Source organism: Crinia signifera, chromosome 3, assembly GCF_055691185.1.
Source record: "Crinia signifera chromosome 3, ASM5569118v1, whole genome shotgun sequence".
In the NCBI taxonomy this organism is placed as follows: Eukaryota; Metazoa; Chordata; class Amphibia; order Anura; family Myobatrachidae; genus Crinia; species Crinia signifera.
In genome coordinates, this window is record NC_139219.1 from 199279585 (window position 1) to 199295807 (window position 16223).

General features: G+C 39.5%; 1 protein-coding gene across 3 annotated transcripts in view; it reads right to left on the minus strand.

Moving 5' to 3' along the window:
• The window catches only part of SMAP1 (small ArfGAP 1), a 281227-nt gene that overhangs the window by 80927 nt on the left and 184077 nt on the right, over window positions 1-16223 (minus strand). For all 3 annotated transcript variants that reach the window (XM_083177252.1, XM_083177251.1, XM_083177250.1), the window contains one exon: window positions 607-688. In XM_083177252.1, coding sequence (XP_083033378.1) covers window positions 607-688 — 82 coding nt within the window. The remainder of the gene's footprint in view (window positions 1-606; window positions 689-16223) is intronic.

Consider the following 16223-nt stretch of genomic DNA (forward strand, 5'->3'; position numbering starts at 1 on the left):
GTCTATGTGTAATACATGATAGCTGGTATGGCTAGAAATTAAAATGAGGGTAACTACAAGATTTAGCCCCAAAAGCCTGTACACCGGCCATCAGAAAAAAAAATTCTGTGAAAAGGTCAAACAATACTCTTCAATAAAAAAGGTACGTTAAGGTGACAAAGACACTGTTGAAAAAGATTATGCAGGAAAAGGATGAATCAAAAGAACGTGATCAATGTTGTCTTAGTAAGAATAAATGTATTGTATGAAATACAATGAAACCACCCAGGCATCTTACTCTTTACATTAAATAAAAAAAAAAACAACAACTCTATATTTAAATGTTCAAATGTCATTATGCAGCGAGACTTTGAAGATCACTTTGATAGCTTTTCCTTCCCCAAGGAGCTCATTACTGGTATTTTGGAAGAGACAGCACTGCTGCTGACAGATACAGGCCCGCTTATTAACAGAGCTCTCAGCAGACTTAATCATGCCATTTTCAAGCCCAGCTAACAATATCAGTTGGCATATGGAAGATAAAGGCTTGATGTTCCCTTCTGCAAAGCTTTCATTGTAGTCATTTTATATATTTAAAATGGAGAGAGTCCATCAAGTATTACTTACCAAGCCCTAAAAGATCAACAGTCATTTCTGGGGCTTTCCTTGGACTGCCTTTAACCTCCAACTGTGGGTCTTTTTTCAATACCTTTTAGAAAAAGAAAGGAAAAAAAAAGCAAATTATTCATTAACGAGACACTTAATGGAACAAGGCAGCACATTTGTCCCTTTTGTGGTAATGTATGTTTAATGTATTTTTATAACACTTGTTAGAAGCACTATGCAGGCTATTCAACATCACATAGTGGGGTTGCAGAAGAGAATTCTGAAGACATTACTATTAGCTGCAGCACAGTGTAATAAGTCTATCCTCTGCAAAGACCGAAAAATCATAGTGAAATGCAATCACCAATCTACTTAAACTAATAGAAAAAAATTGCAAGTTGTTTATAGGATTGGTCTCTTCAGTAGATGTAATATAGACAGTAAACCTCCACTGTTACCAATGGAAGTTTTAATAGAAAAGAAGTACACTGCTCAAAAAAATAAAGGGAAAACTAACATAACACATCCTACATCTGAATGAATGAAATATTCTTATTAAATACTTTGTTCTTTATATAGTTGAATGTGCTGACAACAAAATCAAACACAAATTATCAATGGAAATCAAATGTATTAACCCATGGAAGTCTGGAGTCTTATTCGAAAATTCTGGACATAGATAAATATCTCCCTATGTCTATTAAAAGGTAAAAGCAGAAGTGTTATAAGGGTATTCCAATTAATTTCTTTATACACTTTACAAATGCCATAACTGCATGCACAGGGTAGAAATGTATATTTATAGATCGAGAGAGAGGGGGAGATTGTAGGCTTCGACACTCACTCTTCCAATACCATAAGCTCCGGGTGCCCTCCCAGTGTTCAGCAAAATATAGATTGTACTTTAGGCGGCAGCTTAACGTTTCAATTCTTAGACGAATTTTCATCAGAAGCTTCTGATGAAAATTCGTCTAAGAATTGAAACATTAAAGCTACCACTAGACTGAGTTGCCTGTTATTTATCTGTGAGTACTGCTGCCTACGATCTATGTCTATCTAGATCTATCTATCTCTATATCTATCTATATAATATATAATTATATCTAGATATATACCAAAATAATGTAAGAAAGCAAATTAAATCATAAAGGAATACAGTTTAATGAAGGATATGGCCACAAGTGGATTATTAATTTGGTGTATTGTTTTTCATTAAAATCATATATTAAGAAGCAATATTTATTCACTGTCCACTCCTTATGTTGTTAGGTAAAAATAAAATATATAAAAATGTATATAGTACTTTTGCAGTTTAAACAAAAAGTTATCCTTTCTAGATATTAGGGAATTAATAATGCACAATGTATCTGTTGGATTAAAAATGCCCATGATAAAAGTCAATTACTACAAGATAAGAACATCTAATCTAAAGGCTCGTACAAGCTTAATATACATGAAATTAATGAACACCCGCAGCGGCATAATTTTTTTCTGCACAGTACAAAACCAGAACCACCCCCCACCCAAAAGAAAAAATAATAATAATCATAAAGTTACTCTCGTCTTTACAGCTCGCAGAGTTAGGTATATTTGGAAAAACTTATAACAATGACTAGCATTACATTACGTACAGTACACAGGGCCGGCAAGAGAAATCTTGGGGCCCTGTACAATGATATTTCTGGGGCCCCCCATGTAATCCTAAATCCAAACAACGCTCTTCTGCATGAGCCTTAACCTTTTGCTGCTCCAGATACTGCTTTCAGGTGCGGACTTCTCTCGTTCTCAGTCCTGCTGGCTTGGCTCTTTGCTGGCTCCAGCTGCTTTCACAAAAGAATGCTGAGCACTACGAGCAGGCATTGCAGGTCTTTCGCAGAGTATGGTACAGATGACCTGTGCAGTAAATGTACAGGAGCCAGAGACTGAGGCCACAGCACCAGCGGTGGGTAAGGCTGTGCGCCTGCGGCACCAGGCCATGCGCACACACAGAGTAGATGGCTCTGAGAGCCAAGTGGCAGGGCACACACACAGTAGACGGCAGTGGCACACAGTAAGTCAGTCAGTCAAAAACAGATGGTGCACAGTAGACGGCTGGCCCGCAAGGGTCACTGACAGGCCAGCTAGTACAGGCAGTGGCCGTGCCCAGGCATGGAAGCTCTGGGGCCCTTCATATCTGTGGGGCCCGTCAAACTTGTCCCCCTTGACCTCCCCGTCGCCTGCCCTGACAGCACATAATCTATGTCAAATGCACAGTTGGCCTGATTCAGAGGCAGATAAAGCTGCAGTCGCAATGGTTTATGCACACAGCAGAACTGTGAAAATAGGTCAATGCTGCTATGGGGATATGTACAGACAGCATCTCTGATCCACCATTTGCGTACAAAGACACATTTTTTATATCTTGGTGCAACGCTATTGTTGCTTAGAATGTATGTCAGCCTTTGCAACTGCATACCATTTTGCAGTCACAGCTTCAGACACACCACTGAAATGGTCATGCCAGGCCTGCCTTTTGAGCCACACCTCTTGGAACCTCCCAATACCAGTCACTATGAATAACAATTCTGATTACAGCAAGGAATTTTTTGCAATGGTCACATGTGCCCAGTGCAATCCTGATGCATAAGCAGTTGAATAAAAAACAGAAAAACCCTGGTGAACTGTGCAAATATCTTCTTTATGCCCACCTCCTAATCAGGCTTAGTAGGTCGATCTAAGTGACGTTTATGGCAATATTCAAAGCTCTTTTATTGTTTAATTACCTGAGTGCTAACATATACATAAAATAAGACTGTTATATAACCTTCGATTAACATTGATCGGCCATTATTTCCAATTTTACAAACATTTTTGGAAAAATGTGGTAACGATGAACGGTATTTAATATTATTTTTTATGCTATAATGCAGACCAGGCATGTGAATCAAGATTGGGGTTTGTACATCTAAATGAAAAAAAACAAAAAACGATTGGGGTGCTAAGTGAAGTAAGGAAAGTGGTTCTAGTTTCTGAGGGATACATTTAGTTTGATCTAGCTTGGACACGATAGCACATGCAGGGTGGACTGGGACGGACAGGGAACTATAAGAGTAATTAACAGATAGACAGATTTTTGGGAAATTATTTAATATTCTGTTTTCTGCAGCATTGTATTTCAAACACATTTTGCATATAATAAATATCCCAATTTCTAGTCATGCCAAATTACAAGTATGTTGGTTGTTTATCCCAGTTGGTGTATATATTAGCCCATGAAACAACTATGAAAATTACCCCATATAGAACATTGTGATTTTTGTGGGTATACAGACATTACACTTGCCTAGCTGGGCTTTCCATGACACGTCTACTGTGAATCTTCCATCAGCTGTTGGGCTTAGCCCACCGGGTCAGCTCCTCATTTGCAGCAGCGACCCCTACATAGCCCCCTTCTGCCAGCCAGGCTTCAAAATGTCTGTGATCCTAATAAGGATCTGCAACTTATAGCAGAAAGAAGTTAGACCATACTGATGCAACCCAGGCTGAAGGGGATTGTGCCCCAACCAGGCATTCTCCACCTTCCAGCCAGCAGTCATGGTCAATCTTCCTGCATATACAGTAAGTAGATAGGTGTGTATGGTCTTTAATCTGTATAAATATTACCAGCAGCGACCCCAAAACTGTTGATTTATTCAAATGATCAATTCTAAAAATAATAGTTAAACTGGTATGCTGTGATACAGATACAAATGTGACCTCCCTATATCCTTACTTCAGTCAAGTTCAGCAGCCTTTGGCATTACTCAATGCCCCTTTCAGACCACAATAAAAAAAATGGTATTTTGCCGATTTTTAACCGTTTAAAAACTGTAATCTGTGCGGTCTGAAAGGTGCAGAGTGATTTTACAGTTTCCAAAAAAAAACTTTTTTTTTTTTTTTTTGGGAAACGGTAAAAAAGCAGGGTCCTACCAGTTTCAGATCAGTTTTTTTGCAGTCTGAAACCGTATTTTGGACCCCACACTGGTTCTCACCTCCTCTGGTACCTGGGCAGCTCAGTCCAAGGGTCCAAGGCAGCCCCCTCCGGTACCAGGACAGCCAGCCTGTAATCCAGATGGCATGCCTCGCTGTGGACAGGGGAGCCGGGATCAGATGCTGCAGCAGAGGACACGAGACCCCGGGCTGGGGGTGATGATAGGGGCTGCAGGGGTCAGGCACTCCTCCACTCTCCCTAGTGCCACACAGCGCAGGGTCCCTTCGGGAATGTGAAATGAGCGATGGGGTCCCTGCGGCGGATCCAGTCTCCCCAGTGCCACACAGCGCATGGTCCCTTCAGGGAATGTGAAATGAGCTGCGGGGTCCCTGGGACGGATGGGAACTAGCAGCGCGGCAGGGACCCCGCCACTCATTTCACATGCCCATAAGGGACCCCGTGCTGTGTGGTACTGGGGAGACTGGAGGAGTGCCTGCCCCCTGCAACCCGTATCATCACCCCTGGACCGGGGTCTCCTCTCCCCTGCTGCAGCATCTAATCCCGACTCCCCTGTCCACAGCGAGGCAGGTACGGGGGGGGGGGTGTACATTTACATCCTGCAGTTTTAGAATTCAAAAAGCATGAAAGCAGATTAATACAATAATTTTTTGGATATGAAAAATCTTTTACCCAATGAAACAGACATTTCTGAATTATGTCTTGCAATGAGGAAAGAAAGAAAACGATTCAACACATTTTCTCCTAGGTTTTCAAAAAGAGGAAGCATGGTACAGTATTATCTCATCCATTCCATCCAATGGATGGAAAGTTACAGAGAATAAGTGTACCTTAAACACTTTGCTGAATTGTGTATTTTCTATTCAAACTGGATTGGCCTGGGAATGCAAACCACATTTACAGTAGATGCGCTGTAAGGCTGTTATTATTGCTGCCTGAGTTTAGGGGATACTGATCTGCAGTTCAGCTTTAAAAGCCAGCAAATCTGTGTTTTGGTGATACATACAGAGGTCATACTTCACTTTACCGGAAAGCTTGTACATGGGGTAGTAAATAATTAACCAAAACAAAATGGTCATAATAAACTCTGGGCTAGATTTTCAGAGGACTACTACCACCCACTTTTATGCATATTACCGTATCCAATTTTCCCAATTAATGCTCAATTCCCAAATTATATTTTTAGGTCTCTGGATTTGTGTATTAAGTATTAATATCACCATTATTCCGAAACCAGGCAAAAGATGCAACGTAAATAAGATATTACAAATCAATCTGGTTTATCAAATTAGATAAAAAGCAAAGCAACATTTTGCACTTTAAGAATAAGTTCTACAATAGATTAAATATCCTAAAAAATCTGGCCCCATGTCTTCCAAAAGTACAATTGGTAAAATTGACAGAATGATCAATATAATTCACTTGGCTCATGAAAACTAGGCTCTTTTGATGCTTCTCCAAGAAGAAAAATCTTTTGACCATTTTAAGTAGAGCTAGAAGGCAGTGAGTCACAACGTCATTCCTCCTTCTCATGACTTTGAAGGATTTTCTATCTGCATGAGTTTTAAAAACACTGAATTTCACTCCCATCAGACATTCATAATGGGAACGAGCAAGGCATCTTACAAAACATGCATCTACTGTACTAAAAACCTCTGGTACAATTTGTACAAACTATTATATTCTGTACTATTGTATACTGTAGCACCAACTGTGACATGCCCAACTCAAACTAATTCTATTCAGACACTAATTCTTCAAAACACATAATTTCTTAAGCAAGTGGGTAACCTCCTAGGATATCAAAGTTTCAGCTCTTAATTTTGTGGACGCAAAACTTAATGGTATGCCATTCCATTAAATTCAATGACTTCTAAAAAAAAAAAAAAAAAAAGTACACTTTTATGGATGGATAAAATTTCTAACATTTTTGGAAAGGGAGGAATTTTATTAGACAGTAAATACGCTGCCCTACAAATTTTTTATGCCATTAACTTGTTACCAATTTCACTACAAAAATCATAAAATCACTTAAAAAAGCATTGTGTTTTACCAATATCCTTAAATGTAATAAAAAAGGGAGGAAGATCCCAGCCATTGTTTTTTCAATCGCAGTATTTAGGACGCCATGCTGAGAACAGATCCTAAGGGGGCGGACAGGCAGGGCTGTGCAACTTGGCTGCCAGGCAACGCCTAAGCAGAGTGCTGCTGGGGCTCAGCACTGACAGACCAAAAACAAAACCCCAAAACATATGCCTATTGATCCTGAAATCCCATGATTGCAGGCTCTTATCACGGGATTTAAATTCTGGCAATTATTGCCCTACAAACCGAGATCCTGCCAATGTCTCAATGTATTTTTATTTGAAACTGTAAGTAAACTAAAATGTGTGCATATATTTCCTTAACTACCACCAATAATACTGTAGTTCATCTTAAGATAATAACCCAGCTTTCTAAAGCTGAAAACAGCAAGAGTCTACATGTAGGTTTGGATTTCATCATAAAATTGGCGACCGAAATCTATCATTTATTTTTGTTGTTGTACAGATGGGGCGCTGCTCATTCAGAAAGGGGCTGGCGGTAGATTTGCCAGCCGCCAGACCCGCCACGAGACGCACGTACATCCCCTTCAACCAGAGTCCCCCCCCCCGGGAACCCGCCACCATCCCCCACCTCCCCGCTCCCCCCTTACCCTGCCCATCTCCCTGAAGCGGAGATGGGCAGGGTTCCCATCCCCCACCAACGGGAAACTGGGACGCGCGTCCCAGTCAGATGTAGCCTCTGCTAGCCAGTGGGAGTGTTCTGGCCAGCCTCAGCACTGGATGAGCGGTCCTACATCTGGAATTTGAATAGAATGCCCAAAAAGGGCAATATTTATCACAAAATGTAACTGAGCCTCAAGGCACCCATTTATTTTAGCTGGGGACCAGTGACAGAGTTTTCCAAATAAAGGGCAAGAAGCAAATTGTGACCACTAGATATTGGCCTGTACATGCAGTGGGGCCAGCAGTGGGAAGTCCAGATGATTGGCCTCAGAAAACAGATAAGAGAGTAGCGGAAAGTGAACAGCACTCCCGGAACTACCAGGAGAGTAGTCAACTATAACTTATATAGGTCCACATCATTATGTACAATAATACTATTCTATTTATTCTGTATTCAATCACTAGATTATGCATTTTGGAAACATTATCTATAGGACATTTGTAAAAAAAAAAAAAAAAAAAATGTATAAAAATATATTATAGGCCTTTCTGGCCTTGCACTTATTTTGATTGAGAAAAACAAAATTGTCTGTACCCTGCATGCCTCTAGAACTTGGGGGTTATTACATCTGGGGTACGTGAAAGTCAAGCACTCCTATTGCAGCACAACAATTCAATTTTAACTTTGTTGATTAAGGACATATTTCCAAGTGTGCCCTAAGCCGCTACATCTCACCTAAGACAAATTTGACATTACCTGGTGCTTCTTAATATAGCTCAAGGTCACTATCTGAGGATGTGGCAGGTGAGGGAGGGCTTGATGAGTACAGTAAACTTGCCAAACCATAACACTGATTTTATAACAGAAAAGCTTGGGGAACACAAAAACCTCTTTGAGTAAAAGGGCAGCAGATGAGCAGTAATATGCCCTTTTATTTATTTATTAACAGTTTCTTATATAGCGCATACATATTCCGCATCGCTTTACAGAGAATATTTTAACATTCACAGTCCCTGCTCCAGTGGAGCTTACAATCTAAATTCCCTACCACATATACACGCACACAGACATCCTAGAGTTAATTTTTGTTGGGAGCCAATTAACCTACCAGTATATTTTTGGATTGTGGGAGGAAACCAACGCAAGTACGGGGAGAATATACAAACTCTGCACAGTTAGAGTTTGTATATTCCCATGGTGGGAAGCGAACACTCAGCACTGCGAGGCAGTAATGCTAACCATTACACCATCCGCACTGCCCTTTAAACCAGCAAAACAGACAAAATGACTGAAATAAGAAATTCCTACTCTTTTACACAGTGACAGCTCCAGACATGATAATCTTACACGCAGGTTGGTCTTTCAGGTCTTTGTTTTTATAACAGACGCATATTATGTCGCATATAGAAATGTATCCTGGATACCAGTACTGGATTCAGATGAATTTACAGGTTTTCACTTTTATTTAGCCTATTCTCCGTTAATAAACTTCACTGTGAAGAATCTGCACTCAATATCTAAATAAACCATATCCCCTGACAAGATGATGAAATCAGTCAACTGTGAGGGGACAAATGATGCAGTATACAATGCATTACATTTTATAATAATATAGGCCTAGAAAGAGAAATTAATTTGGCAAAATATAATTTGTTCCCTACATGTTCAGCAGATGTCTCATTTCAATCATTGACGCATTTATTAGATAAAAGCTGCATTGACCAATCTGTTTGCAATTTATTAGTTAGAAGAATAGAATTTAATCAGACCTCGTTTACTATAAGCTCATACTCTGCTTAATTTTGCATTATTTTCTCATATAAACATTAAAGGCAAAAAGAAAGAATTAAAAATAAAGACAGCTACACATTTGCAGAAAACAATATACAGGTGTATATCTTGCCAGATATAAGTTCTTGATTTCAGTTTTATTTAGATACTTAACCATTGCTTACATGCTGACCGTTTCTATTCCTACATACACTAAGAGGGTATTCAATCCAGGATCACGGCTGTCGATCCCTCCTGACAGCCATGATCCTGGCCCGTTTGTGTTTTGTTCGACAGGTGAACGACTGGCGGGATTCAATGTCCCTCCTGCTGATCAGCTCAAAGGGGGTGTGATGGCGAAAACGGCCGTGGATTGTCGATATGCGGCCAGGATTGTGACAATCCATGGCAGTTATCGGTAGAAAGGGCCCGACAGCTTCTAAAGTCTGGCCCGTTCTGCCGTGATCCCGCTTCAATGCTGTCGCTAAAGACCGCATTGAATAGGGAGTCGCCGCTATTTCCCCCCCCATCGGGAATAGCGGCAGCACATTGAATACCCTCTATAGAATATTTATACACATAGTATATTTATACACACATACACAAAATTGGTTTAGATCCCAATTCACATTGTATTGGGATCTAAAATTCAAACTAAAAACATACATTGTTTTATTCCTTGAAGAGGAACAATAGGAAGAGACCACACCGCAAAGGAGACAGACCAAGAGTTCTTCATCTGATTGTGGCATTTATAAGGGTGTATAAGTACTGTAGGTCATAAAATATCAAAGGAGCAAATTCTCTTTCTTTCCGGTCTAGGGAATGGCATATAGCAGAGGACCTACTGCAACTATACAATTTGTGTCTCAGTCTTCTCTGTGTAAATAAGTCAGTTAATTGCCCAGTAATGCATGTATTAATACCTTATTGAAATTATCAACACATCTGGTAGGCCTATGAGACTCCTGAGTAACAATGCCCAAATTAGTGTTTTCCTTATTTGGTGTCAAAGTCGACACTTAAGTATATGGATCCCCAAATAGAGTACTCTTGTGCGTTGGGCCAGCTGCCTCGCTCAGCTTCTGCTGCACTCTGTAAAACTTTAGCATTCTCAATCATAGTACACATGGATGATAAAGCATTAAAAAATCCCACCCCTCACCCCAAAAAAGTGGGATTAAAAAATACAAAAAACTGTTGACCTTTCCATGTGTCGACCATCGCCATGTGAAACATTTGTCTGTGTCAACCAAACTATGGTGTTAAGTCCTCCAGGGGTGAACTGGACTATGATAATGCTATCAGCTCTTACCCCACCCTCCCCCAGTGGTCAAATCTCACTGATTTTTTTTATATACAGCCCTATGGGGCTGCAAACAACCAGTACATCTACTTTGTAAAACTCCCCATCTACCACAAAATAGTGTATCCTGTATTTATCAATTTTAAATACCAACACACTATAATATGGAGGACAACCGTGAATAATAAGATTGAAGGTTTACCTTAGCATCTGAGTAGGTACAGCGGGTAGTTAAGAAACAAAATACAAATTCAAAGATTTCTGCCTGTACAAGGCTTTGTAATGTACAGAATAGACTGACAGCTGTTTTCGGCAATAGCTGAGAAATATGATCATGTGCTGTTTTTTTTTATTTATTCAAAAAGTACATAAAAAAAGCAAAAATCTAAAATGAGAAGTCTAAAAAATATTAACAATGGAGCCGCAAAATATTTCATTATGTGAATGTGTTTTATTGTTAGGCATGACCTGCCTTCCATAGTTTTGGTACAAAATGTGCAGCTATAAAATAACAGTGCACTGAATAATTTATAAGAGCCACTCACCCGCATGGTTGTGAATTTTTTATATTGAAAAGACAGATGATATTCTATGTTATATGGTTATGAATGGCTATTCCTGATGACTGAACAAAAATCTTAGCTTAGCTTAATGTGGAGAGCACAAGAAAGGGTTGAATAAAATCTACAGCTGCAATACAAGCTACTACAATATACTTGCAGATAACATACGTACATTAGCTTTCTGTTACAATGATTAAGTAGAGCTGCAAACAAAGCTTTATAAAGCAAATACATATAAGCAATGCAGAAACTTAAGCGGTGTACACACTGTGCACTTTTTGGCATAGTAGATAGTCAAAATCATAGTAAGTTAGCCAAAACTGCAAGGTTTTAACCCTGCATGCGATACCGATGCATGGCCCGTCAGGTCGGTATCGCAAGTAGAAATGGACTGTGCAGGCAAGACAATTTTAACTATGTGTACAGAATTAGGCCACAGGCCATACAGCACAGTCAAAATATACAGATCCAGCATAGCAGTTGATCTGAACCTGTGCTTTTAGTTATACTATATAGATATACGATATAGATAGATCTACAATTAATATATATATTTTCACTATAGCTGCAATATACAAAAGGCTAAAGGACATCCCAAGCAGGACCTAGAGAGTTACCCTTATCTGTCTGGCCATACCCACTTCCTGCAGAGTAGAAAATTAAAACTTTAGTTGTGATGTGTAATGCCGCCCAAGTTAGGCAGCTGTGTGGGATGCCGGCCGAACTCAGATTTAAAAAAGTTTTTTTTTTTTTTTTTTAAGGGGCAATAACTTACAAGGCAAACAAACCAAAACATCTGATGCTGCTTTCCCACTGCCTACCCGGGTAAAGACCCGTTTTTTTTAAACGGGTCTTTACCCGGGTAAGAGCCACTAAGACCCTTTCCCACTGCAGCTTTTAAACAGTAAATTACCATTTAAAAGCAGTAAATGTCCCATTCACACTTACCCGTGTAAACCACAAAGCAACACGTTTAAACTCTCTAGTAAACCTTGCCTGTCATTAAAAATATCACATGCACCAATCATGTTCTTAACCTTTATTATTATTTCTAAATACCGTTTAAAACCCTTTCCCATTGCCAAAAGAACGGCTCTTACACGAGTAAAACACTGCTTTTTACCCGGTTAACAAATACCGGTATTTGTTACCCGGGTAAAGCAACCTGGAGCTTTCCCACTGCAGCTCTAGCCGTTTAAAAAGGCTAAAAAAACGGCATTTTACCGTGTAAAGCCTGCAGTGGGAAAGGGGCATCATAGTTAGGACAGGATCCACACAGCCGCCTAACTCGGGCGGCATTATATCTTGCCTTTTGTTTCTGTATTAAAATAAAAGCCTGTTACTCTGAATGAAAAGCAAATTAAGTTGGATTTTGTTTCATTGATTATCTCTGTTAAGTTGTCAGGTGTTACTAGAAGCCATTTCTTATGCCTAAAATGAGCTTGCATTTCCAGTTTAGTAGCCCTTTAAATGGATTCACTCCATGGACTGATAGCTTCCAGGTTTAGACTTCTGTATTTTGACGGCTTTAGCTTTTCCTGTCAATTTCCTATGATAGATGTCATGGCTGTAGTAAAGAGGCACTGTATAAGTTTTCACTAGACTGTACTATGCATGACAAGTTATATAATACAGTTTTGTGCAAGTGCCTTTGGAGCAATGCTTGAGGAGAACCTGTCATCCGATGACAGTGAGTGTGTAGTTTACAGTTCTAGTTCTTTCAGAATCCCTGAAAATTGTTCTAAATGTGCAAGTGATTATGATTGAAATGTGGTAATACAGATGTGCCCACATACATCTAGCCTCCTTGCATGTTAAAAAGCATTTTTAGTTGTGCCATGCCATTACCAAGCATCTTATTCATAAAGCAGTGGGAATAAGACGAACTGCATCTGTATCTGCAAGTGTCTTGGTTTTCCAGTGAAACACTGTAGCATAGCATTTTGTATACAGGGCAGTACGGATGGTGTAATGGTTAACATTACTGCCTCACAGCGCTGAGGTCATGGGTTCCATTCCCACCATGGCTATAACTGTGCGGAGTTTCCTCCGGGGACTCCGGTTTCCTCCCACAATCCAAAAATATACTGGTTGGCTAATTGGCTCCAAACAAAATTAACCCTAGAATGTCTGTTTGTGCATGTATATGTGGTAGGGTATATAGATTGTAAGCTCCACCGGGGCAGGGACTGATGTGAATGTTCCAATATTCTCTGTAAAGCGCTGCAGAATATGTATGCGCTATATAAGAAACTGTTAATAAATAAATAAATATACAGATTACAGCAACACACAGAGTTTAGGTATGCTTCATATCATATTCAAAAATGTCTTCTTTATGCCATTTAGAATAAAACGCATCGTACTGGAAAAAGTAGCACACAATTGTGCTCACTGCTACAGGGTCACACAGAGCTCACACGTTACTTATGCACACGGAGGATAGATGTATGTGGATAAAACTATATGGTCACTAATTTGGAGAAAATCCATCTCCTTCACAATTTTGGTGGCTTTGTCCTCTTAACATGTTATTTGTTTGCACAAGATGTTTTAAAGTGTATTGGTCTTTTTTGAATAGAGGAATTTGATAACAAAGGTGTTGCAATGTTAAAACAAGGACTTTAAAAAACAAAACAAAACAAAAAAAACTGTATGCACATGTACAAAACCAAGCTAATCCATTTAACTGCATGCTTTCTTTACATATTGGTTTTCCTTTCTGAGGTTTGGCAGTCTCTTCAAGCAGCAGCAGCAGCTTTACAAGTCAAATTGTTTACCTTGCGCCTGCCATATATATATATTATTTTTTTTTGAAAGCTTGTACAGGTTGAATATCCCATTGCTTGGCATTCAAATTCAGTACCTGAAATTGTACACAAACTTTGTTTCATGTGTCTTGTTTTATGCACAAATAAAATATATTTGTGTGTATTCCATGTGTTTGATGTGCTTATACAACATAAATGCAAGATACCTTAAGATACATCATTGAAACATAAAAATATTCTGAAATACGGAATAACCAGTTATCCAAAATTCTCCTAGTCACAAGCATTTTGGATAAAGGATACTCAACCCTGTATGAAGATTCTAAGAAAGAAAGTGGCAGTTTTAAGGTGCCCACACACTATTTTTTGGCCGATTTCCGATAAATCGGCTGATATATCGTCCGATGTTTACCGATAATCGGTCAAAAATCAACCGATTTCGGTCCGATGCTCGCTCCCGTGGATCTTTTGCTAAATCTTCTGATCTTACGTGCTGCATGAAAGATCAGAAGATTTAACAAAAGATCCATAGGAATGCACATGGGATCTTAAGAAAAATCTTTGATCAAGATGTGCGCTTGCCTGAAATCTTTTGTCCAGGACAGGGGAAAGATTTGAAGGCTAATTTATGCGCACATCTTATGATCGCAGATCTTTCTAGTGTGTGGGCACCTTTACTTTCGCAGTGATGCAAATATCTACTCAGTATAGATTTTGTTTTTCTTACTTTAGAACATCAAGGATGTATGTGAAGAGTTGCTTTCTAGGATTTTTCACATGAGATGTTGCGATGGGCAACTATCTCTTTTCTTCTAGAAAGTGCTAAATAAATAAGTAGATTCTGATTGGTTGCCCATATCAACATACAATGTGAAATAGAACACCCATCTTAATAAATTCACCACTTGGTACTCATCTTGAACTGGTAGACTGGACCTTGGAGAAAAATCAGTAAAAGGAGATGGAGATAACATTTTACTGAAGCCTCTCCCAAGCTATCAGATGCCAAACATTTGATGGCCAATACAAAAGGATTTTCATCCTTTCATTTTATTTTATTTTTTTACTTTTTTCTTAAGGTGCCCACACACTAGAACGATTTTTGGGCCGCTTATCGGTCGAAAATCGGTCGAAAATCGGCCGATGCTCGCTCCCGTGGATCTTTTGCTAAATCTTCTGATCTTACGTGCTGCACAAAAGATTTAACAAAAGATCCATAGGAACGCACACGGGATCTTAAGAAAAATCTTTGGTAAAGATGTGCACTTGACTGAAATCTTTTGTCCAGATCGGACAAAAGATTTGAAGGCTAATTTATGCGCACATCTTATGATCGCAGATCTTTCTAGTGTGTGGGCACCTTTAGCCTGAGGGATAATAGGAAATGTAGGAAAGACATGAATTGTTCATGGTACTCTTGATGAATCTTTTTATCCTTGGAACTTAATCTGGTCCATTTCCAGTCAGAGTTTGTTCGCACGGGGACCAATGTTTTGCACGTGTGCAGCCGCATTTCTGCGCATGTGCATATGCCGAGTGCATGCGGAAATTGCGAACAGACTGTGGGTCGGCGGTGGATAGTCGCACGGGAATGCCCAGCGTTTTCATGGGTGTTCCCATATAAATTCCCATGGCAATCGGGCCGTGATGTTGGTGCAAGGGGTTGGGCAGGTGACATCACCAGATCTCAGCTACCCGCCCACTTCCTCCCGAGGGTACACGCAAATCTAAGTGATCTGAGAGTCACTTAGATATGCGCGCACGTTTCACATCATTCGATGGTCGGCGACAATCGAATGATGTGGGTGTTCACCCACAGGCTGCGAATAAATGTTTATGTTAAACATCCATTCAAAGGTAATGCATACAAACACATGCTCGAAGGGGGGCAGTCATACAACCATTCGCAAGGTGGGTTCTGGTTGACTCGCAATAATTTTGACATTCTGATGTGCTGCTGTGATGTCTACTCAAGAAGCACAACTTTTTTTTTTTTTTTATCAGAAACTGGAAGACATCCTGATGCAGAGTTTCTCTTTGCTGGAAAAGCATGACTTCATTATAGTCTGTCATTGTCTGCCACATAAAACATTGAAAGGGTCTTTAAAATTTATTTCTGAGGAAAATACGATCTTTGCTTTGGTTTCTGCCATGGAGATGCAGGAAAATATTTCTGGTGTCTAAGGGTGGATCTGTAGTTGATGTGGCAAGTGCTGTATTTTGACACATCATTCTTCTGACACAGGGGTAGATTAATTATAGCGGCGCTAAAAGCATTTATTTTACTAGAGCACTTTGAAATTGTTTGTTTTACATTTTTCACTTAAATCGACCTCTAATATCAAACAAAAAAAGTCTGTCAATAATCACACAAGGTATTGTAGGAGGATTGTGTGCACAAGTTTCCACAGTATTTTATGCTAATCAGTGGGGAAGAAGAACAAAATTACTGCAACACTGAGTACAGAATTAGATGAATGTTTAGGTTCCACTGTGACTGTCACATAGTAGATTTCCTCCCTCCATTCACTAGAAAAAATTGGCCTTCATAA